This window comes from Alternaria ethzedia (genome assembly GCF_023757985.1).
Source record: "Alternaria ethzedia strain BMP 0044 chromosome Unknown scaffold_2, whole genome shotgun sequence".
NCBI classification, from domain to species: domain Eukaryota; kingdom Fungi; phylum Ascomycota; class Dothideomycetes; order Pleosporales; family Pleosporaceae; genus Alternaria; species Alternaria ethzedia.
Window position 1 is genome coordinate 981,951 of NW_026056195.1, and position 24,715 is coordinate 1,006,665.

A 24,715-nucleotide genomic window follows, 5' to 3' on the forward strand; every position below is an offset into this window, starting at 1 on the left:
GCGTCGAGAAGACCGCACATAGCAACAACATGGTATACTTTTTGGAAAAGGCGGGAAAGAAGCGCACATTCCGCTGTCGTCTTGCAGATTTAGAGAAGAGCCGGGGAAGAGCGCACATGTCCTCATCATGTTATGGTTTTTGAGAAGCTGGAGAGGAGCACACATGGCAAGGTGGTATGGTGTTTTGGAAAAGCCGGAAAGGAGCGCACATAGAGCAGCTGGCTCCTTGTTTTGGAAAGGAAGAGGAGGAGCGCACATAACGCACTTGTCCCCTTGCTTTTAGAGAAAAGGAGAAAGACTTTTGTGATGCAAGAAAAGGAGTGAGGAAGGTAGTAGAGGGGTTTATATACGCATCTCCAGTCCAAGAGTCGTGGTGCGCTAGACCCAAGTAGCCACTGGACTCGTATGCCTCTGCCGTCAACCACCTCGGCATGCGCATGATTACATGAGACGAACGTGGATTTTGCACAGGTAAAAGCGATAGTCATTCACTAACCCCCTACTTCTCCTCACCCAACTCCCCACCCATCTTCCCCTTCCCTCACCATCCTCACATCCTTCAATCATACACCCCCTCTCCACACCCAAAAACGCTCCAAGCAGACTGCCACCCCGCATCCCACATCGCTCATCCCAAGGCCGTGAAAAAGAGACTCCCCATCCACCCATCCATCCGCCCATCGCTCAACAATCAAAACCAGTGCCCAAGCCCATCCCGCTCATTCCAATCCCTTCATCCCCAAATTCCAATGATAACAATAAACCTTACAAGCTACTGCCACAGACCAGACCAGTCCCGTGCACACGTAGCGGCGCATAGCATACCCAAGCAAGCCCAAGCCGCACAAACCAAATCGCATAGTACCAAGCCAAATCGCACAGTGCCAAACCGAGAGACAGGAAAACCCAAAAATGAAAATCGCATGGCGCCCCAAAACCTCAAAAGCCGCTTAGGAGCGAGCTCCCTTAAAACGCCGTGAAAACCCAATTGTTTGACCTCGCAGGGTCTCCATTCGCGAGGTCTGAGAGTGTGATGTGAGTGGTATCGAGATACTGAGGTAAAAGTAAGGTGGACGCGAGATGAGGTATCGTGAGTAAAGTATAGAGAGTTCGCAGCCACCAGGGCGGTTCGAGCGTATCGGATCGTATGGATATGTATGCGAGTACACGCGCGCGTGTGTGGTCGATGACGATAACGATGACCAAGAGGAGATGTGCGCTTCGCCGTGTTCCTTCGCCAAGGAGGATTAGGATAGAAATAGGTGTGTTGCGTGGATAAGGTAGTGAGACTCGGTATTCTCGGTCATCGTCCGTCGGTGTTTGTAGTGAACGGCGCGTGCTCGTGGTCTGTTGTCGTGGTGTTGCGTGATTGTCGTCATACTGTAGTTAAGTTCTTGATACGGCGACTGCCCACCTCTCAAGAAGGCGCCATACCCTCAATCGCCCCTTTTTCAAACTCCTCCAACCGCTTCAACTTCGCATCGAGCTCCGCGAAGATGTCGCCCATATGACACGCCTGCTCGAGCAGCGGTGCACTGCCAAACGGCCGCATGCGGTGGCGTAGAGCAAGGGTGCTGGCACAAGACTGTTTCCCAAGTTAGCAAACACACTCCCTTCAAACCAAACAAAGACTGTGAAACATACCTCGATCCTCGAAATTTGATGCTCAACAAAGTTAATCAAGAAACGATCGGTAATCTCCCCACCCCGGCTCTTCATCCTCTCCAGCAACGCGGTCTCAGGCGGTTTCAATTCCGAGCAGCCAGGGCTCTCGAGCGAACTGCACAGCATCTCCAGACGTAGACTAATATTCCAGAGATCCCACACATCTTCGGTATCGATGGTGAGCTGGCTCCCCGCCATCTTCTGACCAGCCGTAGCCTCCTTCTGCTGCTCGACGGGTTTCTGTTCCGTCTGGCGCTGGACCGCCAGCCGACTAGCCAGCGAATGCGGATACATGAGGTAGATATACTCAGGGTTCTCGAGACCTTTAAGACGGCGTTCACCGAGGTCTTTGACTTCGAAACCCTGGGAGCTGAGGGAGCGGAGTTCGCCGCGGATCATTTGGCTGTTCATGTCGTCGCCGTAGGCTTCTTCAGATCCGGCGGAGTTCTTACGGTCGCCTTCAATGTGCGTTTCGAGGAGACGTTGGATCTCGGCGATGAAGTCGGATGAGACGGTGATTTGGCCGCCGTCGGCTACGGACGAGATACGTGAGGCGCGGTTCACCATGGGTCCGAAGTAGTCCATGCGCTTCGTGACGGGATCGACTTCGCACACTGGTGTGCCCCAATGGATACCCATGCGGACTGAGAGACCGCGGAAGATGACGTTACCATCCGGATCGACCACTTCCTGTCCATTGACGCTGTTGAGAATCTCTTGCGGCCACTGTACTTCGAGAAGCTGGCTCTGGATCGTGAAACACCACAGCAGAGCTGATGTCACAGTGCGGAAAGCGACCATGAAGGCATCACCTTCCGTCTTGACCTCGTACCCACCAATAATGCGTAGTTGTCGGCGCATAAGCTCGTTGTGCATCTTTATTGCAGAACGCATAGCAATCGGGTACGTCTCCCACAGTATGGTCGAGTTTTTGATATCCGTGAACACCAGACTGACTTCGCCCGTTGGCGCGTCCACTTCGTTGTCGAGGCGAGCGAGCTTGGAGTCGCCGACCAGGTTGCCCTTCTTTCCACGTCTGCGTGATGCGCCCCAGTCTGGATCCGCGCCAGGTGCGGGTATGAGGGACATGCTTTGGGTGCGGTACCGGGCACGTTGTTTGCTCTTGAGATCGCTGACACCAAGCAACATGACCATGATCTTGTTCGTCGCGCCAAAGGCAATGGCCAGGTCGCGCAGTTTCTGGGCGGCGACCATCAAGTCGTTGCGCTCTGATCGCGCGACATCTACAGCGAAGTCTGGAGTGAGGTATTCCCAGAGTTCTCGCGAAGCTATCAGGATCATCTCATCTGTATCGCCAAGAGTAAGGTTCATAATGTGCGGCGAAGCAATGACCGATGGCGACATTTGAACGTATCCAAATGCTCTTGATACCTCGAGCATGTCGTTCAGTTTACCCTGCCGCGACACAAATCCGCCGGCTTCTCGTATCCTGGATCGCTCACTCGGCTCAGCGGGGTCGTGTTTCCTGGTAAGGATCTTGTGTCCTCCTTCCGAACGGATCAGAAGGGCTTGCGCATCACCAACGTTGGAGATGTAAAGCTCCATCTCTTTCAGGAAAAGTACTGTCGCCACACTTCCCGATGTCAGGTCGTCGTCACTAAGATCAGGCACTGAATTGCGTGTTTGCGTTGACGGTGCAGTGAGTCCGTTCTTGTCCAGACCCTGACTTGCAGCTGTAGCGAGTTCCTTGTTGAGGCCAAGGTAACTTCGTCGCAAGGCATCTGACGGCGTTTCACTCGGTCGCAAACGGTCGAGCTCATCGGCAAATCGGTTCTTGAACTGATCGTACAAGTATTTGGCGATTTTAGCTCCGCCCCCCGCAAGCGGCTGTGCGTCAAACAGACCCAACAGCTGTTCGTCGTCGTGGCTGCGGAAGCGGGGCACAACCATGTCCATTGTCGAGATGTGTTCATTGCGACCCAGTGAATCGGCCATACCATACGCCATGGTACCCACAGCCGAACCAGCAGTGCGCACTCGCCGGTCCTCTGACTGTTCAGGGACCGAAGGAACCATCATCGTGACGTCCATCAGCCCAAGTACGCGAAGATTAATCAACGAGCTGAAGTCGGTCAGGTCGCGCCCTTCTCGCATACTCATGCCGCCGCCACTGTACGAGCCGCTGGGTTTGATCTCGAGACGCTTGTTGCCTGACAGATTCAGGTATCGGAGTTTGTGATTCCAGTTCCAGTTCCAGTCATATGGCCAATTCGACACGTTGTATTTCAGCAAATTGCTAGCCACATCAAGAACAGCCAACTGTGCAACCTTGCCAAGCTCGGCCGGCAGCACCTGGAACTTGTTGTTGTTGATGTGAAGGACCTTGAGCGAGCCAACTTCCTCCAAGTCCTCTGCAGGCAGAGACGTGAGGTCGTTGCCCGACAGGTACAGCTCAGTAAGATGTTGCCATCGTCGGATCGTACGAGGTGGAACGTCATAGATGAGATTGTATGCCAGATTCACAATTCGCAATTCGGGGAGAAGACACAGTTCGTCGAACACGTCGTCGTTCAGCCGGTTGTCAGCCAAGAACACGTGTCGAAGAGAACCCGCAAAGGTAGTCACCAAGCGACTACTAAGGCTGGAGTCTTTGCGGGACATGGGTGTCAGTGTCCCTTCGGTGGGCGCGCGAGACGCTACTGATGTCTTGCGCGCCGTGCTTGAAGTGTTGTATGACGCCATCGACCCCTTCCGTTGCGAAGAGGCAGCCGACGAACCAACACTCAGACCTCCTGATGCTTGACTAGGACGGCGATTCTGGAAGTCTTCCAATTTTCCCAGCTCTTCGTAACTGGGACTTGATGTCAAGCCTGGAGTGACAAGCGCAGGCGCTCCGTCTACTTGAGCTTGTTCCCCATTTGCTACTGGTGGAGGTGATGCGCCGGGTTTGGGGAACGTGGTAAGAACGTTGGACGACACGTTTAGCGTTTCTAATCGGCGAGCATACCAAAGCTCCTCGGGAAGCTTGGGCAGATTGTTCTCGCGCGCGTCCAAATAGCGAAGCTCCACCAAGCGACCGATCTCGGCAGGCAAGTCATCCAGAGAGTTTCGAGCTATACTGAGATGTTCCAGCCTGTACAGCTTTCCAATGTTGGTCGATATGGACGTGAAGTGGTTCTTGTCGAGGATGAGCTTAGTGAGTCCAGTCAGTTTGCCAAACAGATCTTCGGGTAATTGCGCCAGTTTGGCAGACGCAAGATTGAGGGCGGTTAGTGTTGGGGTGGGCTGAGTGAGGCCGAAGCGTGTAACTGGGTTGTGGTTCATGTGCAGCACACGGATCTTCGGGAAATAGCCTTCAAAGGCCGAAATAGAGTTGTGACCGATCATCAGGTACTCCAATCGGGGCAATTGGGACATGACATCCATACTATCAAGCGCGTTGAACCGCACGTCGATTTCTCGCAGGTTGACTAAATTGCTCAGTGTTGGAGGGAAGCTGCCGGTCAGTTTGTTGTTCGTCGCCCAGAGTCTTTCTAGACATGTCAATTGGCCAATCTTGGGCAAGCTCGATATCGAGTTGAAACTGATGTCGAGATCCACCAGTGTCCGGACTTCGCACAAAAAGTCGGGGAATTCGTTCAGAGAATTCGAACTCAAGTTCAAACTGCGAAGCGCGCGATATTGTCCAAAGTAATGTGGCAGTCGCGTTAGCCCGTTGTTGGAGAGTCGGAGACCTTGTAGACTTTGCAACTTGTGCAATTCAGCACGGTCAAGAGACTGAAGACGGTTGTTCGAGATATCCAACATGGTCAGCCGGCTAGCAAGACTCAGGCTGGGTGGTAGTCGTCGGGCGTCATTACTGGTGTACTTGATCTCCCTCAGATTGGTGCAGGCAAGGATGAAATCTCTAGGTACGTCAAGTGATAGGTTACGCGACAGGTTGAGCGATATTATCTCAGTCGCTTTTTGGTAGAGTGTAATAGGGATGGTGATCAAGTTCCGACCTTGGAGATCAATGTGACTGAACTTTTGCATCTTGCTGAACCCAGGATCCCGTTCCAGACTGGAGTATCCGCTCATCTTGGCAGGGAGGAAGGTGAATCTGCAGAGGTAGCTGTTATCTTCCCGTCCGACGTCTTCAAGGCGATCTAGATCCGTATATCCGGCGAGTTCCAACAATCGCTTCTGGATCAGCAGCGGGCGCTCGTTACTTTCCAGTTGCCGTGAGGTGTCATGTTTCCGCATCACGATGTGGTAGTTGTCCAATTCGTCCTGCAATACGGTCTTCTTCCCTAGTATTTGAATGATTTCCTGCACGGTCGTGTTCAAGGTAGCTGATAGAGTCGCAAAAGTTGAATCGACCCTGAAGATGCGCAGACAATACGTCTTGTTGTCGCTCTCTTCCTTGGAAGGCGTTGTAGTCTCGTCGGCGTCTCCGAGCTTGTCCATCTCGTCCTTCATGCGCTTCACGGCCCAGGAGTCTGGCGCGTCCCACGCCGCGGTGCCGTCGTCATCGGGTCCTGGTACGGAGATGTCTTCACCGAGGTTCGGTGGCTGCTTTGGCACCTCGCCCACAGGCGGTGTCATCGGCGGTGCCTGTTGAAGATTCACGATACCTTCCATGTCGTCCAGATTTCTGTCCAGGAAGAAAACAGCATCGTTGCCTGCTGTGCTAGCGATATTATCGTTAGGGTCCCGTCCCGTAGGCTCGTTCGCAGGTGCGCGCTTCTCTTTCCGGAAGGTAGGCAAACGGTGGTGAGGCGCTCGCATTCTCTGTTCCTTGGCTGCGCTCTCAATGCCATTGTTGATCGCCTGCTGCTTCGCCATGGTGGCCTGCCGAGCCGGCTCTGGCCTCGCGGACCGTGTCGTATTGATCGAGGGATTCAGAGAGGTGGCAGAGGCAGTTCCAGCAGCAACCAGACTCTTGAGGGTGTCTCCCGGTAATGTGCGATCCTTGTCCTTGTCCTTGCCTCGTAACCGCGCGAAGAAACCGTGTGACGCCTTGTTGGTGCTGGGAGACCGTTGCGCTATTCTGTCATCTCTTGTCATATCCGAGTATGAGCTTGGCGTAGGGCTCGACGGCCGTCCCAGAAGGCTTGTCTTGGAAGCGAAGGCGGAGCTGAGGGCCGAGGGTTGGTTCGGTCGGACGCTGTAGCTGGAATCTTCGCGGCTGGTGGTGGGGCGCAGCGGGTAAGGCTGGCTTATGTCTGCGCGTCCGTCTGGGGCCTTGTTGTCCTCCTTGCTGCCCTTGTGCCGGTGGCCAGTGCCAGGCAGTCTTACGTGCAGCTTGTGATGCGATCGACCCGATTTGGCAGAATGTTGCTCGGAGGAACGACGGCCGCCATACTCAGCGGGAGTGGGAACGTCCTGCGAGGGGTTAGTGATACAGGTCCGAGGTCGGCGGTAGAGTAGTAGGGCAGGAGCATGAGTGAGAGACGCAGTGCCTTCCTCTGGATGTGAACTAGACTCACCTTGGAGTCTTGGAACTCCCATGGCGTGACTTCCGAGGACGCCTGCGGAGTGCGTGGCCGGGAGCTGGTAGGCGAGGTCGGGCGCGACTGGTGCTTACTGCCAATTGTGTTGCTGAGGGAGTTGCCGCGGTTGCGCTGCGGCGTGCCCAGGCTCGAATCCGAGTTCTGGCGGTCGTCGGCGGGGAAGTCCTCCCCGAAGACGTTCTGCAGGCGTTTGTGGAAATTCCGGCCCATGCTCGACTTGGAACCCGTGCTGCTGACGGTCGTGGCGCTGGCTACCGACGGCCGTCTGTCGTCTTTCATGGGGAAGCCCATGCTGTCCTCTCTGGTGCCGGTTCCCGGGCGGAAGCCAGGCGACGACTGGGAGACATCCTCGTTTGAGTCGTTGAAGAAGCTGCTCCAGACGCTGTTGTTGGTCATGTTGTTCCCGTTGGGCGCGGTGGACCAGGGCGCGACCTGTGAATTGGCGCTCGAAGCGGTGGGGGGGTTGCGCGATATGGACGGCACTCGGCCTCCCGAAGTCTCCAGGACAGCCAGCTGTTTTCGGTGGTGGCCAAAGGCGCTCGGCGTGGGAGCGTCCCAATTGGCAGGCTTGCGCGGGCGGTGCGAGGGGTTGTCTTTGGGCGGCGGAGCTGGGGGGACGGTACCAGGCGATATCTCGGATTCCCGCTCGACACTATGGCGTGTTAGCAGTCGCTCGGTTGTCGATGTGGATGCACGTGTAAGAGTAAGACAGGCAAGACATGTCTCTTCCCGCGTCAAGACGAGACGAGGCCAGAGTCAAGGTCGAGGGCGCACAGCGCGCGCCGCCACCCCAGCCAGCGTCCATCTCGCACGGCACCAGACGCAACAACATACCGGGAATTGAGGTTCTTGTCCGTCTTGACGGTGACGGGGGTACCCCTCAGCGAGCCCGCGCGTCCATAGGGCCGTATCGTGTCGCCCGAGCGCGAACTCCACGAGCTCTCTACCGAACCATGGCGGCCGATGGTCTCGTTCCTCGTCATGGCGGCGGCGGGGGCGTGCAGGGTGTGAGTCGCGGCAGTGGCCCGCGTGGGCGGCGGGAGTGTTGGTGGGGACTGCTTGCGCAGAGTGGACGTGGACGGCTACTTCATCGAGGCGGGACAGCAGCTCGAGGTGTGCAACATGGGCGGCGGTCGGCAGCGCAGTGGGCAAGGCAGCGCAGGGCAAGGCGCGCGGCGAGGCGAGGCGGAGCGGGCGAGAGACTCGGGCTGTCTAGCGGCGGCAGACAGACAGCTGGAGGTGGAGGAGAGCGTCAGGCTATGGTGGGTGGTGGTGCATATGGTTGTGAAGAATGGCTGACTACGCCCTCACTGACACTTCGGATGGAGACAGGCATGGGGGCTCCACTTTGCTATGGAGAGCGGCATGCTTTGCCAACAATGCGCCACCTGCACCCTCTCCAACCTTGGAACCGACCAAGCACTACGGGGTCCTACCGAGCCTCCGTGCTAGCAATACTCCAGAACACTACCCAGAACACTAACCCAGAACGACGACATCCCCAACCACACAGACATGTATGCTTTAGACAGTGCAAGAGATGAGACCTCCTCCTCCTCCCCCCCACCTATTCCACTTTACTACCTACCCATGGACAGCGGCACACTCTGCCAACAATGCGCCACCCACAGCCCACACCAACCCACTCCTCCTCCCTTCCCTTCCGCTAACCCAGCTCCCACCCACGGACCCTACCGAGCCACCAAGCACCCGTCCTATACTCCCAGCATACCAATCCTTCTCCGTATGCCCCCGGCCTAGAACGACCACTAGAACCACCAAACCACGACACGGACGTCGCGCCGCATGCAGTCATATCGCGAACTACAGTGCCGTGCTTTTACATTTCATCTTACATCTCATCTTACGCGCGTTGTTTGCAGCATATGCCGATTCCAGTTCCGCTGAGGTTAGGTTAGGTCATGGCCCCGGTGCACCGAGAGCTTGAACCCCCGCTTTTTCGGAGCCAAAGCCACCACCACCACCACCATCCTGACAACGACGACGACGACCATAACCATCGTCCCGTTATCATCATCATCGCCATCCCTTGCTCCTGTCCATCTCTGCCTAACCATCCACATCATTGACATCGCATCATCATAGTACCGACACCCGTGTTTCATCCCAGAACTAACTCCTCAATAGTTTGGTTCAGAAGCGAGTCCGACATTTGTGGCGTACACCGAGCCACTGCCTATGCTTCCGCCTGTTCAAATAGCTAGAGACATTCCTGTTTCATTATTCTCCGATGTTTGAGCGACTCTCGTTGGTTGTGACGCCGGAGCTTATTTGCCGTATATCCCGAAGCAGGCAGACGTGCAGACCTGTTGTGCTACCACCGCGGATTTAAACATCACGTTCATTCGTGTGTATGCGTGTATTTATACTTTTTTGCCTACTGCGCTTTGCTGCGCGAGATGCTGACGTGATGTGTATGTCGCCGTGGAGGACGTCAATGAATGAATTGGCCCCAGTCCATATTAATCGCGCACTCTCATTCCGTGAAGGTGTCAATAGCGCTTGCACCAGACCACAGCATTTCTACATTACGAGCACATACGCCCCTGTAGCATTGATGACTGATCATGAAGGTGTGCACCGTAGTCACATGCTACTACTCGCACATGCTTCTTCCGGCAGCCAGGCAACCGGGTCACTCCCTCACGAACTTGGCATTCATATACGCCCCCAAGCATTGATGAGTGATTGTGAAGGTGTCCACGGGTACAGTACACTATGTAATCACATGCTACCTCGCAGTACTTCTTCCGGCAACCGGCTCGTTTCCGCTTCATCCATTTCACAATAGACCACTCACAGCAACAACTCATCTTCATAGCATAAGAAGCAATCATTAACGCTTGTACGACGCCAAGTCTATCTCACATCCTGCATCCCTTTTTGTGTAGTGACGCACTGCTTTGCATCCGGGGGAGCTGTCTGTTCCCAGTACCAGAGTGCATGCTTCGTGGGAAATTGCCATAACGCAACTTCCACGTGCCATGCAACTCATACTGGAATAACATATATATATATATAATCTTACAAAACACCTAATCCGAATCGAACACACACTTGCTGATGATTAAATATCCGCGTTAAGATCACTGAGGAGCACCACCGCCCTGGAGCGCACGCAGAATATCCTGGAGCGACTGCTGCGCTCCAGCTTGAGCGTTGCCCTGTTGAGGGGGATTCGCGGGAGCAGCCGGCTGCGCATATTGCTGGTAGGGGTAGGAGTACTGTGCTTGCGGCTGAGGCTGTGGTGGTGGCGGTGCAGGTGCTTGCGCTGGCATCTGCGGTTGCTGTGGTTGCTGGCCGCTCATGGTTTGCATGACTTGGAACCACTGTGCCCATGCTGCTAGATTGGCCGCTTGGTTCTGCTGGGGTGGCTGGGCTGGTGCTGGTGCTGGCGCTTGAGGTTGGGGAGTGTACGATGGCTGGTAGTTGTAGGCCGCTGCTGCTGCTGGCGGTGGAGGCGGAGGTGCGGCAGCATAGGGGACCGCTGGCTGTGAGGGACCGGAGAAAGGCACTGGCCAACCTGCGCTGCTGTTGTTTGCATAAGCGTTAGCATTTGATGGTCCAGAAGGTGCCGGAGAAGTATGTTGCTGTTGCTGCTGCTTTTGAGGTTGTTGAGACTGTTGTGACTGCTGCTGCTGCTGTTGTTGTTGCTGGCGTTCCCGTTCCCTCTTCTCACGTTGCCGTTGTTTGCGGTTCTTGTTCTTCCCACCACCACCGGCTGGAGATTGCTGGGATTGGGCTTGCTGAGACTGGCCACGGTCCTGCTGAGTGTAAGACTGGCTGCGATCTTGCTGTTGGCGGGCTGGCGATGCCGAGGTTGCGGACCGTCCTTCTTGGTATTGGTTCCTCTGGTTGTTCTGTTGGCGATCTTGGAACTGCTCTGGTTGCCTGCCACGGTCAGATTGATTCTTGCCGCCACGTCCACCTTTGTCTCCACCGCCTCGGTTGTTCTGGTTGTTGTTGTTGCCGCCTCCTCGATCGCCTCGCTGTCCTCCACCACCACGACCCCCGAAGTCGCCTCGTCCACCGCCATAGCCTCCCCTGTCGCCGCGTCCACCACCGAAGTCACCGCGACCGCCGCCACCTCCTCGGCCACGGAAGCCGCGACCCCGATCGCCCCAGGGACCTCTGCCGCGACCCATACCTCTGCGAACATGGCTGCGATCTTCTAATGGTGCACCTTGCCCAACAATCTGCTCGAAGTGGTCTGGTCTGGCAAGCGGCTTGTACATGCCGAGATCTTCGTCTTCGTCATCGCTGTATTTCAAACCACCGCCCTGATATTCCATGGGTCGGTAGATGGGCGGGGCGGGAGCGTCGACGTGTAGTCTAGGTCCGGTCGGGATGTTGACGGGCACCACTGGCTCGTCGTTGCCTTCTTGCCTGGCTCGCTTCTTAGCCTTCTGTTCGCGCTTGTATTCGGCCTCCTTCTCGTCGTCTGAGAACTCGACATCGTTGGTCTCTTCGTCGTGGAGGTTCGATGCGTCGGTGTGCTTCTGTCGGCGAATGGGTTCTGTCTCGGTGAAGGTCGAGTGCTCGTCGACATAGTATATGGGTACGTCCTTCTTGATACCTAGAGTCTCGAGTTCAGCGGCATCGTTAAAGCCAAAGGAGTAGCGCGGCTCCTCCACGCGACCAATCTGCTCGGAGACTTTGCCGACAACCGTGCGGTTTTCGAGGCACAGCGCCGAGCCAGACTCCAGCACTTGCTCGTCGCCAGACATCTTGGCCTTGACAACAACGAGGTTCCCGACGATGGACTCCACCTTGCCTAGCTCTGTGATCTTGGTCTCTGGCGTGACTGCGATGTCGGGCATTTCGAACTTCTCGTCTTGCTCGTTGAGCGTCTTGACCTTGACGGGGCCGGATGCGCCTGGCTCGTCGGCGGCCTCAGCCATCAGGAGACGGACCTGCTCCTCGGGGTCGAGCAGCTCGCCTTCGTCTGAGCCCTCGTCGGAGCTGTCGTCGGAGCTGGAGGAGTCGGACGATGAGTCTGAGTCGGATGCATCTGAGTCGAGCTGCCACTCGGCGCTCTGGTCATTTCTGTTGGCTTCGGCCGCGCGCAGGAACTCGGCCTTGCTATCGAAGGCCGCGCCGTCGGGGGCAGGAGCATCTGTGGTGTCTTCGATCTCGTTCTGGAGGTCTATGGCGGCGGTCAGGGCCGCGTCGAGCTCGCCGTCTGTGTCGGCAGCAGGCGTGTCGGCAGCAGCGACGGCCTGGAGCTGTGGAGCCTCATCCTGCGCCTGGCCGTGATTGGCTACGGGCGGCTCGACTGGGATGGCGGCCTGCGGGCTCGCATCATTGTAGAAGGCCTCGTCATCCGAGAGCTCGCCGTCTTCCGGGGCGTCGTCTGGGACGACTGCGCCGTTTTGTGGTTGCGACTGCGACTGCGCGGCCGGGGTCTCGCTCACAGAGCCGAGTCCAGGAAGGTGAAAGGCCGGCGCGGGTGCCGCCGTAGCAGACAACGACGGCGCTCCGTCCGCCTGTGAGGGCAGCGCAGAGGGCTTGACGGGCGTAGTGTCGTAGAAGTCGTCGTCCATGTCATCGACAGGCGAGCCCGGCGCGTCGAGCGCAGATGCAGATGTAGATGTGCCATAAAAGGGAGCGTCCGCCTCCAACCGCGCCCTTTTGGCCGGTGGTTCCAGAGAGTCGGACATTGCTCGTGTCTCTCTCTGCAGTCTTCTCTGAAGCACGCGTGATGGCTGAGTTATCCACTGCGTTGTCTGCACCAGTTTGCTTAAATGCGTGCGATGATAGTTCTGGTTGAAAGGAGCGCTTCAGGGAAGAACGTCGCCTTTTTGGATGCGCGCTAACAAGCTTGGCGGGCACGCGCAGCTCAGCCCTATGACCGCGAGACCCACCGCGTCATTCTGTGAAAGTGACGATACTCTGTGATGGAGGTTGCCGTCACGTTCTGGAATCATTGTCGCTGACATGTCTGCATCGCGCTCAAAGACGGCGCATTCGGCCCCTGAGTGAGTTCAATTGAGCCATGCCACAATCCCCTACCCTGCGATCACAGGCTAACGTATGCATCATGTGTCCAGTACACCACCCCATCTCTCCACGTTCGGCATCTTCTGCGTGTTCGCCCTAGCCAACCTCACCGCCGCCGCCCTCTCGCCAATCCAAGACTGCGACGAAGTCTTCAACTACTGGGAACCAAGCCACTACCTCAACCATGGCTACGGCCTCCAGACTTGGGAGTACTCTCCTGACTATGCCATCCGAAGCTGGGCCTACACTGCTATACACTCGCTCGTAATAGGGCTCGCGGCGCTGCCTCTGCAAGCGCTAGGCTTGGAAAGATCCAAGGTGTTCGAGTTCTACTTCCTGCGAGCGGTCCTAGCCATAGTCTGCGCAGGATGCCAGTCTCGCATGTACACGGCTATCATGAAGATGTTCGAGGTGCGCGTTGCGTCTTTCTTCGCCATGATCATGGTCATAAGCCCCGGCATGTATCATGCTTCCCCTGCATATCTTCCGTCGAGTTTCGCCATGAATTGTGCTATGCTTGGGTTTGCGTCGTTCATGGACTGGTCCGGACGTAAAATGAGGACTGCACAAGGTATTGCATGGTTCGCCGTCGGTAGTGCTTTGGGTTGGCCCTTTGCAGGCGCGCTCGCCCTTCCCTTTATTGCGGAAGATTTCGTCGCGGGCGTGTTCACCGGCACTATCAAAGAGAGTCTGCGTCGCATACTACTTCAAGGCGCACCTAGAGCCCTTGCTATCGTAATCTTGCAGACCGCCATCGACTCGCTGTTTTACAGGAAGCTCGTGTGCGTGCCGCTCAACATCGTTTTATACAACGTTTTCAGTGGTGGTAGTAGAGGCCCTGATATCTACGGTGTAGAGCCATGGCATTTCTACGTTCGAAATCTAGCGCTCAACTTCAACATTTGGTTCTTCCTCGCGCTGGCTGCTCTCCCGCTGCTGCTGATCCAGTACCTCGTATTTGACAGGGCTGTCTATCGGAACACGCTCACGAGGTCCATCACCTTCGTCAGCCCATTCTACTTGTGGTTGGCAATATTCACCGTCCAGCCTCACAAAGAGGAGCGGTTCATGTATCCAGCGTATCCTGGATTAGCATGGAACGCGGCCCTCTCTTTGCACATCTTGCTAGCCAACTTTGGTTCGATGAACCCACGACACCTAGTCAGCAAAATACCTCCAATGGTGAAGCTCGTCATCGTCTGTGTTCCCATCATCTTGTCCTTGAATCTGGGCATCCTTAGAATTCATGGTATGTATCACCTCTCATACCATCGATCAACAAGTGCTAGCGCTTTTGGCAGAACCTTGAACAGATCTCTAACACTTTTCAGGTCACATGTCCGCATACTCAGCGCCACTGAACATTTACAAGCCATTGTTCGACCCCACAATTGCACGCTCGGGAGACACTGTATGTCTAGGCAAAGAGTGGTATCGCTTCCCGTCTTCCTTCAACCTACCCCAAGGTGTCCGCGCCAAGTTCATCAAGAGCGAGTTCTCAGGCCTCCTACCAGGCGAGTTCAGCGAAGCCGATGCCAGTCTCGGACTATTCCCCGGCACCTGGCTCGTACCATCCGGAATGAACGATGAGAACCTGGAAGATCCTAGCAAATATGTAGGTAAGCTAGAGATATGAACATGAACCTCACTAATCTGACAAAACAGACGGACATTGAGCAGTGCGACTTCATTGTAGACTCTCGCTCTGCTGGCGCCTCCCCAACAGCTCTTGAGCCGGATTACATTTCCGACAAAGAACACTGGAAAGCGTTGAAGTGCCTTCCTTTCCTAGACGCAAGCAAGACCCATACCATCAGTCGCATGCTCTGGGTTCCAGACCTAGCCGTGATCCCAGCAAATTTTCGTCGTCAATGGGGCGATTACTGCTTGCTACAACGCACAGATCGGAAAGACGCATAGTATACACATGTGAATACCAGTCGTCGGATACAAAGTGGGGGTAATCCGGACTCAACGCAGACAGGATACCAAATCCAAAGCCAACTCCTCTTCCCCAACGGCGTCACGGTGCAACTCATCAAAACACGTTGTGAAATTGTTAAGCCCCAAGACCACATCGCAGACGTGGTGCGAGGATGTCCATCCCTGTTATCAAGAGTCGCATCGATAGACACCAGGTCTAACCGAGTGGGGTATTCCTTTCCCCGCCCAGACAAGATAACCACTACTGACGACACATGCGCACCAACCCCACAGTGTCCAGGGTCGTTATCGCGGAAGACGATTGGCTTGTACATATCCCAGATGAATTAATAGGAAGTCGATTTACATGTCGCGCATGATGTGTACGGTCATTGGGTACTGTGCTGTTCTGTTTGTGACTACTTATACTATGGACGTGACGTCCTCTCTTTTTTACACTTGGAGTCGGTGGTAGTAGTCCCATTACTTGGTGTTCGTTCATCATGGCTGCTCTTATCACCAACCTGGACGAGCACGCCAGACGTCTTGCACGTGACATACAACAGCACTGCACCAACGCTCAAACCCGCCTTAACAACGCCCTTAAACAGACTGACATCCAACCCAAAGCAGCACTCTACTCCCTCCTCCTCTTCGCCGCATTCACATACCTCACCATCGCCGCCACCAACCTAATTCGCGCCCGCAGACAAAACAATCCACGACCCAGTACACCCAACCTCGAGAAACGGTCTCCGTTCAAAACACCGGATCGCCCTCCAGGAGTATGGCCACCCTCAGACTTCACCCGGCCTCCGGCGACCCCCTACCCATCCTTCTCTCTCACTACCACTAAGCCCCTCCCTTACCGTCCCTTCCGCCACGGCCCGAAGTACAACATCACAATGGGTCTTCGCAACATGAACTGGGACGAATGGATAGAACTCGACAATCAGTATATGCAGTTCCACGACCTAAAAGCAAGACGGATAGAAGAGCGAGGAGCGAAATGCATCAGAACAGCCCCAGAAGCCGTCCCCGCCGCAGTGGAACTCCTCGAAGAATTATCTTCCTACCTACCACAACGTTATCCCACCGTCTTCCAGACCATCCCCTCTTCCGAGGGTATCAAGAACGGATTCAGGAATTTGGCCACGGGCGAAATCTTCGATGTTGAAAGACTGGAGAGGAATGGCGTGAAGGAGGATGCGATGGAGATGTGTGCGAGGTTGGTTCAGGATGATCTTGCTATTATGGTTGAAAAGGAAGATGGACAGTATTATCTCCTCGCTGGTGCGATACTCTTAGCAGGGTTTTGGAGGTTGGAGGATAAGTTTGGGATGCCGCTGTCTACTATTCATACTAGTGGGGATGTGCCTGGGTATGCTGTCTCCCCTCTTCTCCCTCCACCTCCATCCTTCTCCACCCAACCCTAGCCTCCCTCAGTTGACGCACGATTTGCTTACAATGCTGAACAACAGTTTCAAAACCAAACTCGAAAAACCAATGTCCAACTTCTTCCGGCGAATCCAACCCCAATCCCCCGTGCTACGAAACAATTACTTCATCCAAGTCGACGACAACCTCGCGTGGAGCTCTAGTATAGGGCCTGAAGATACAGAGGGAGAAGGCGGGATAGGCTGGTTTACAGCGGAGAAGAACAAGGCGGTTGAGCATCATTGGTTTAGGAGTGAGAGACAGAGTCTGAGGAGGTACGTCAACAACATCCTCACCGTCATGAATATCCCTTTCGCAGTCTCCATCTTACCTGTCCACGCTTCACATCAATAGCAACGGACTACTTTAACTGACAATCACTACCAGACTCCCCAAATCCGGCGGCGTAGTCTTCACAATCCGGACCTACTTCCACCCCATCACGGAAATCGCACAGGAGCCCTACGTACCGGGTAGACTAGCCAGTGCGATTCGTTCTTGGGGGGACGATGTGAGTCGGTACAAGGGGAAGGAGATGTATGGAGATGTGCTGTTGGACTATTTAGATAGGAAACATCAAGAGCAGGTGGAGGCGGGGCTGGATGTTGAGGCTGAAGATGGGGTGAGGGGGTATCCTTTTTGAGCGAACCATGAATCGTCTTTTTGGACGGGCGGTAGGCCGGGGGTATCCGATGCGTCTTGTCTTGTCTTGTCTCTTGACAATATAAGGCTTTCATATGTTTTGAGGCTGCCGTATTTCTGATTTCTCATTTATTGGTTTTGGATAGACAACACATCGGTATTGGATATCCAAGTCGTCGGTGTATTCGCACAGGCATTCTTATAAGTTTGCGGAAGGAGACGCGAATATTGTCGGAGAACGATCTTGCCCTTCACGACACATCTTCACCGATCTCGGTACATGTGATATGCACCGCAGATCTACCATCCTGTCCATTCACGCGTTCGTATCGAAAATCTCAGGGTGATTAGCTTAGGCTCGTCCCTTTTGCTCCGCCATTCGGCCCGGATGATAACGAGGCGAAGTCGGAGTGCTGCAGGTCGTGCCGAATATAGAAAATTGTGCTGTGCATCAGGCAGTTCTTCGGTCTGCGAAAACACACTCCACTACTGTCGTATCTGCTGCATATGGCTTTCAAGTGCTTTGGGTGGTGTGCTCGGCTTAGGTCGGCACGAGCTAGATGTACCGGCGCAGGTTTTGCTGTAAGGTGGCATTAGTGTGTGGGCGTCTGTGTATTCTTACAGGTGTCAAGCGGTGGAGGCCAGATGCACGAGTTGGCAGGTGGTACCATGGTTGATGTCGTGCAGTAGCTCGCGGTTTGATGGGCATCCGGGGTGTTACTATAGGGCGCTTGTGGGATTGCAGCCTGACGCAACGGGCAGAGATGATGTACGTGATAATGCGCGTCGAGTCAGCTTGAACGTTAGACGTTAAAATCCTGTGTAGTCAGTGTGGATGCGTAAAATTGCGGCAGCGACTGTTGAAGGGAGCCCTGTTTCATAAGAGGGATGTTGATGACGTTGCGCAGGGTCGGAGATGAGCCGCCTTGGTGTTTGCAGGATGCTAAGGGATTGCGATGGAGGGAAACACTTGTTTAGCGAGATGATGAGGGTGGCCAATGGCGGCGTTGGATCGCCAGGGAGGAGAAAGTACCGATGCAGTGGCAGATCGCGGCACTGGATGGATGCGTGGTCGCCTGGAAACGGCAGGACCCTGGTACAGGAGCGCAGGGCGAATGATGTGTTTATTGATTGTCCTATGCGTTGTTGTTTTGGCAATCTTGTGCGGCCACGGGGGAGTGGAGGCCGTTGCACAACGACTATCAAGGCGGGTAGGATAACCTCGATCAACATCGATGACAAGCTCGGGATCACGGGGATAGCAAGTTGGAGGAACCTTATATTCACGTGGCTGGAAGCTTATCGCCCGGCAGCCGACGTAATATCGCAGTAGCATGGCAGTAGTGGCTTTGGGTGTCGAGGCAAAGGCGCGTGGCGGCCGTTCGCAGGATGGGGACCGAGGGGCAGCGAAAAAGCAGTTCGCAGCTGCATTGGAGCGGGTTCGAGTGCGTGCGCGGCGATGCAAGCAGACGGGCAAACCTGTAATCACTTGGCCTTCCCTGTTCACCAGGCGGAGCAACGGAGTGAAGCGAGGTCAGATTAGCCCGGCCAGGCCTGGGTCAATGCAGGCGGCGTTCAGCCCAAGCGACACGGGCGCTGACTGGTGAATGGCCTTGCTATGGCGCGCGCTGGGCGATGTGACAGGGCTGCACATGAATCAACTCTAGTCGATTCCCTCTTGCTACTTGTAATTAAGACGTCTGCACAGTCCGAGTCGTCGATGACAACCACGCACATGTACCCGCTGAGCTGAAGTGCTATGGGGGAGGATGGCCCTACCGGCAATGCAACACAATGTCTTCCCTGCGCCGGGCTCCCCTGCTGAAGGGAAACGCGACATCTGGCCCGGTGCGGGTGCAGGTGCAGGCTCAGACACGGCAAAAAGGCGCGCTGATGATTCGCGCCGCCTGCGGAGGGTGAAGGACTCGAGGGAGCAGCTCAAGAGGAGGACGAGAGCACGCGGCACCAGCAACGCCACCATCGACACGACGACGAGCAACTCGACCTCGGCCGGCCGCAGCTACACGGTTGCGAACGTCCACAACGGCGTGATATACCTGAGGTACGTCGAGATTGGTGTTGATGTTACGGCCGATGTTCTACGGCCAGTAAACATCATGAACATGAGGAAAGAGCGACCAGTGGACGCAGCCCGCGAGGAAGGCGCACGTCATGCCTCACATGATCCCATGCCTCACCAACCTCAACACCAACCATTCGTAGACTCGTAGACTGACACCCCCAGACCTGTAGCCCGTCCGGGAAACCAGCGAGGCCGTCAGCCGGATCCCTTCGTCTTCCCGCCCCAGACGCCGCCTGACAGCGCAACACTCGACAAACTCCGCCCGCTGAGCAATGAGTGGGAGCAGAGTCTCTACGGCTCGCGAACACCCCATTCGGAACCTACACCGCCGCTACCGGACCTGAGCGAGGGCAATGCCTTCCAGCAGCACTCCCAGGCCGATTCCGCTGGACGCCCACTTGCACACGCGCGCTCGCACTCGTTCTCCACTGTCGACGACCACACGGCCACGACGCTCAGCCACGAGCCGGGCACCTTCAAGGTGGTGATTGAGCGCCCGTCGCACATGCGCCCGAAGACGGCAGACACGTCGTCGTTCCCGCTGCTGCAGGTCCCCATACCGCATTACCGCTTGGGCACTCCGCGTTTCAGCACACGGGGGACCGCCGACCTGCGCTCCTCGGTCTACACCCGAACCTCAGGCGCCGACGACTTTGCGAACTCGCTCCTGACCCCACAGCGAGGGGTGCGGCAGTCGTTCCTGTCGTCGCGCCCTCGATCAGACGCCTACTCGCCCGTCCCCCACCGCTTCCGCGCCACCATGGACCGCCCGCCAATGCCCCCCTCTGGTCCCTCTTCAGCGCGCGTCTCCCACATGCCTATCAGCCCCCGGCTCTACGATGCCCTCACTACCAACCCCGACGACCGCGCTGTTGTGCGCTTCAACGCCGACGGCGACATCCTCGCAGCCACCCCTTCCCGACTCGTTGCGCACATCACCTCGCCCAGCTTCCTGGATTACGAACTCCTCTCCGACTTCTTCCTTACTTTCCGCGCCTTCCTCTGCACCCGAGATCTCGTCGCATACCTCATCTCCCGCCTACGATGGGCCGTCGACCGCCAAGACGACTTTGGGCGCATTGTCCGTGTACGCACCTTCGTAGCCCTCCGCCATTGGATCCTGAACTACTTCGTTGACGACTTCATGCCCTTTTACTCCCTACGGACCAATTTCTGCGACCTTGTCAACAGCCTGTACAACGATCTCCGGAACCGAGAAGATGGAGGCGGGGGTGACATAAAGATTGTTGGGGAACTGAAGAAGTGCTGGAGGCGGACGTGCGCATTGTACTGGGAGATGGAAGACCACATTGGGCAGAACTTTGCGGACGACGAATTGCTCCCGGGCGGACACGATGGATCACAAGCGGCATACGAAGAGCCTCCCCCACCAATTCCATTGCCCTCGACTCCTCCACGAGCAAACATCCGGGACACCAAGGAGACCATCGGCTCAAATCCAAGCGATCACTTTGCCAGTCGGCACATGGACTGGGCGCAAAGAGCACGGCACACGCCTCAGAACTCCATGAGCTCGCCTTACATTTCGCAAGAATACGAGAACCACCAGATACCCCTATCGCCCGCCAGTGAGCAGAGCATGCATGTACTATCATGTTCAATACCCATGCGGCACAAACACGATCAGGCTGTTGAGCTTCCCCTATATCCCCACCCAGTACCAGTCAGCAACCCAGCTCCCACAGGCACCGCTCGCCTGACAGCCAGTCCACAACAACCAGCATCCATCAAGAACGCTCACCGCCCATCGCATGGCCACAAGCGCAGCGGCAGCTTTACCGATGCTCTTCGAGACAGCAGAGCGCCACTATCCATTCCCAAGAACGCACCCGCAGATTTTGCCATGTCTGCTGTCACAAACATGCCCGGCACGCTAGTCCGTGGTGGACTCTTCCAGCCCAGCTCCCCATACTTCGAGGTCAGAGCTCTACGCCCTTCAAGGTCTCAGTATTTGCATGACATCGAAGATGCGGAAGCGAACGAATTCCAGAGACCCGGGCATGCGACTTCTCCAGGCATGAAGAAGATCTTCGGCAGTGTACGCCGCGCGTTAAGCACCCGGCAGAATATGAGTCCAAGCCCTCAATTAGGTAGCGTTGGGCAACAACGGCAGCCGCCATACGTGCGATCCTCCAATCCAGGCGCCATGTCTTCAGTCTCTATCTCAGGGGGCGTACATAAGCGACGTCCCACTCGACCAAAGCCCCAAGTGCGCATTGACGTCCTGGCCGCCGCAGTTGCAGAGAGTTTTAGAGCGGCTGTCCAAGAGCAGCTTGAAAGTGAAAGTCAGGAACACGGTCTCGAGCCCCCTGATCTCGGTGGATTCGAGTTTGAGTTCGACAGGCGTGGTACTCCAACCCAGCAGGAGCGCCAGAAAGCACAAGACCCTCGCGTACACAGCGCCATCACCAGCGGCAGCAAGTCAATAGTGATCATTGACGACACCGGGCCACCGCCCGTGCCCGTCATATCGGACACCCTGGTACCCGATCTCGACAAGGTAGCAACAAAGCTGGACAGTCATCAGCAAGAGGAGGCAAATAATGAGCAATTGGCTAGTGAGCCCGCTGCCCCAGTAAGGCATTCCGAGCTCTACGACGATCCAGAGCCTCGCCCAGCAACAGCGACAGAAGAGCACCGCTATTCGCGAATGTCGACGAGACGACCCACCACCAGACAAACAAGGAGGTCCATCTCTGCGGGCCCAGAAAGGATGCACTCCTTCCGACGCCGGGGGTCGGCCAAGAACTCCCTGGCGCGGGCAGGCTCTCTCCGCCGACATGCGTCCTACAACAGCGTGCTTAGCAGACGTCAAGGACCCGCGAGTATTGCTACATTCCAAACCATGTCATCAGATAACGATCCCTTCTTCCTCGACCGCCAACCAGCGCCTGATGCTAGCGGGCCCGGACGCCAGCTTCGTAGGCGTCCGGGTGGTGACCTTCGCGCTGCAGGAAACATCCATGATCTCGAATTATCGCAACGTCCACACTCTACCGGCTCTGTCTCTAACCACACGCATTCGGTCACAAACTCGGTCATTCTACGATCCGATCGTTTCAACGACCCAGAAGCAGAAGCCCAGCCCGTCACAGAAGGGCCAGCCGAAGCTGAGGTCCCAAAGAAGCCCATCTCACTAGTAGACACACACTCCTCGCAGCCCAATCTAAGACCGTCTTTCGAAGCCGAAGTAGCAAAGCTTGCTGCTCTTCCTGACGATACGGACGACGAAGGTGGTGTCGAGTCGGCTCTGATGAAACTGGAGGGCCGTTACGAGAAGAAGTCGCCCAGCATTCCCTCCCAACGCACTACTGTTGAGCTAGACTACTACCGCCCGACAGGCGCTGATCAACAACGCGCACGAGCTGATACCTTCGACCAGGGAGGGCGTCCCGAAACCGACGACGTCTTCCACCGTCCACTGGCTCCTCCAGAAACAGACGGACAAGAAATGTACCGCCTCTCCGCTGAGAACTTCAACCGCCGTGTACCTGCTGTTCAGTCTGTTGGTGAGTCGACCGACTCTTATTCCTCAATACCTCTTCTGGACCGGGGCTTGAGTCAGATAGAAACCCCCCAGCGAGGACACACGCTTGATACCATGAGGTCTTCCGCCAAACCGTCTCCTCTGCATTTCGCTAGTGTCTCGCCACACTCTGAAGGTCCACCGGGAACATCTTCGTCGATGGAATCCTCTATCGACTACGTCGTCGAAACAGAGAGCATGAAGCAAATACCGCCGGGTGGCACTTTGCCAAGTACAGCCTACCCCCGCGAATCGTTCTTGCTTGACGAAGACGAGGATCTCAGTGACAGGAGTTCTGCTGGAGGAGCGAAGTCAGGTCGTGACAGTCACGGCGTGAGGAGTTTCTTCGACGACGAGCCGGCAACACCTGAGGACGACCCTGACAACCTCACACATCCTATGCGCCACCCTCCAACACCGCCTCTAAAGGGTAACCGACTAAACGACGAATTACCTAGCTCAACAGTGTTCGACCGAGGGCTGCCAACACCAGGCCTTACCCCGACCGTCTCTCGCGCGAACCAGCAGCCATCCACACAGCCTGTGCAACTTGCTGAATCTCCCGCTGATCTGGAAGGTCCTCAGCAGAGTGCAGCTCCGACCCGAACTGCACACTTGCCTTTCATCTTGGCCCATGACTCCGAAGTCCTCGCTCAGCAGTTTACCATTGTTGAAAAGGACGCATTGGACGAGATTGATTGGAAGGAACTTATCGAGTTGCGCTGGAAGCAGTCCTCCCCGCAGATCCGCGACTGGGTACAATATCTCCGAACGGAAGAGGCTAGAGGTGTGGATGTCGTCATCGCGCGATTCAACCTTGTCGTCAAATGGGTCGTATCCGAGGTCCTGCTCACCGAGGATATCCATGAGCGTGCGCGATGCATCACCAAGTTTATTCACATCGCAACCCACGCGCGACGATACCGTAACTACGCTACAATGTATCAGATCGCGATCGCCCTGATATCGAACGATGTATCAAGCCTCAAGAAGACATGGGCTTTGGTTCCCGCAGCCGAGATGCTGGTCATGACAGAGTTGGAAGCGCTTGTCCAACCGCTGAAGAACTTCCACAACCTGCGGCTCGAAATGGAAACAGCAACTGTAGACGACGGTTGCATTCCCTTCATCGGTGAGTAATTGCCCAACAGTCGCCTTTTTCAAAGCTAACAACCACCAGGCGTTTACACCCGCGACCTCATCTACAACGCCCAAAAGCCCGCCTTCATCGACGCCCCACCCGCCGACGGCGAACGCCTCGTCAACTTTGACCGCCACCACACCGCCGCCACGATCGTCAAGAACCTTCTCCGCCTCCTCGAAGCCAGCTCCAAATACACCTTCAACGTCGAACCTCACGTCCTCAGCAAATGTCTCTGGCTCGCTGCCCTCAGTGACGAGGAAATCACGAGACGCAGCCGCCAGTGTGAATGATTAGATACCCCCCTTCTTGCTTTTCTCCCCACCATCGTTCTTGACGGCGTTTGAGCGAGCGAGCGAGCGAAGTGGAACTTCTCATGCCGAGGGTTTTCCTTGTATTGTCTTTCTCTCTCCATTTCCCTTTGCTAATACCCCATCCACATCTCGGCGCAATTGGTTCTGGCGCAGCTGCATCAACCCGACACGATATTACGACATTATTACCATACCACCTCGCTGTTGTTTCGCATATAACCGAGTCTTCCATATGGAACTCGTAGTCTACTGTCTAGTTACTTAGAATCTAATTAAGATGTGTGCCGTATTGAGGTACATGATGTCTGTCTGAATAATAGCGTAATTGATCGAAATCTGCCGTGCATGTGCTCTTGTCGTGCTCTTGTCATCCCGTATCCGTAAGGCTGACTCCGCCCTCTAGTGCGGGCACTAAATGTTCACGCGACGCGAACCCCAGGCGATCGCATCAGCCACAACATATCCCCATACGCAGTACATGTTAGT

The 24,715-nt window shown here is 55.8% G+C and overlaps 4 protein-coding genes across 4 annotated transcripts; 2 read left to right on the forward strand and 2 right to left on the reverse strand.

Moving 5' to 3' along the window:
• Positions 1 to 1,417: 1,417 nt before the first annotated feature.
• Positions 1,418 to 8,104, reverse strand: J4E87_001133 (uncharacterized protein; the record flags this gene model as incomplete). Its single annotated transcript, XM_049372780.1, has 4 exons — positions 1,418 to 1,585; positions 1,645 to 6,993; positions 7,098 to 7,773; positions 7,956 to 8,104. 4 exons carry the CDS (start codon positions 8,102 to 8,104, stop codon positions 1,418 to 1,420), a joined length of 6,342 nt encoding a protein of 2,113 aa, XP_049237438.1.
• A 2,124-nt stretch (positions 8,105 to 10,228) lies between these two features.
• J4E87_001134 (uncharacterized protein) lies at positions 10,229 to 12,802 on the reverse strand (the record flags this gene model as incomplete). Its single annotated transcript, XM_049372781.1, has 1 exon — positions 10,229 to 12,802. One exon carries the CDS (start codon positions 12,800 to 12,802, stop codon positions 10,229 to 10,231), a length of 2,574 nt encoding a protein of 857 aa, XP_049237439.1.
• A 2,766-nt stretch (positions 12,803 to 15,568) lies between these two features.
• Positions 15,569 to 17,145, forward strand: J4E87_001135 (uncharacterized protein; the record flags this gene model as incomplete). The annotated part of the gene is made up of 3 exons (XM_049372782.1): positions 15,569 to 16,446; positions 16,502 to 16,777; positions 16,890 to 17,145. The coding sequence occupies 3 exons, from the start codon at positions 15,569 to 15,571 to the stop codon at positions 17,143 to 17,145; spliced, it is 1,410 nt and encodes a 469-aa protein (XP_049237440.1).
• A 1,783-nt stretch (positions 17,146 to 18,928) lies between these two features.
• J4E87_001136 (uncharacterized protein) lies at positions 18,929 to 24,208 on the forward strand (the record flags this gene model as incomplete). The annotated part of the gene is made up of 3 exons (XM_049372783.1): positions 18,929 to 19,206; positions 19,390 to 23,906; positions 23,955 to 24,208. The coding sequence occupies 3 exons, from the start codon at positions 18,929 to 18,931 to the stop codon at positions 24,206 to 24,208; spliced, it is 5,049 nt and encodes a 1,682-aa protein (XP_049237441.1).
• Positions 24,209 to 24,715: the final 507 nt, after the last annotated feature.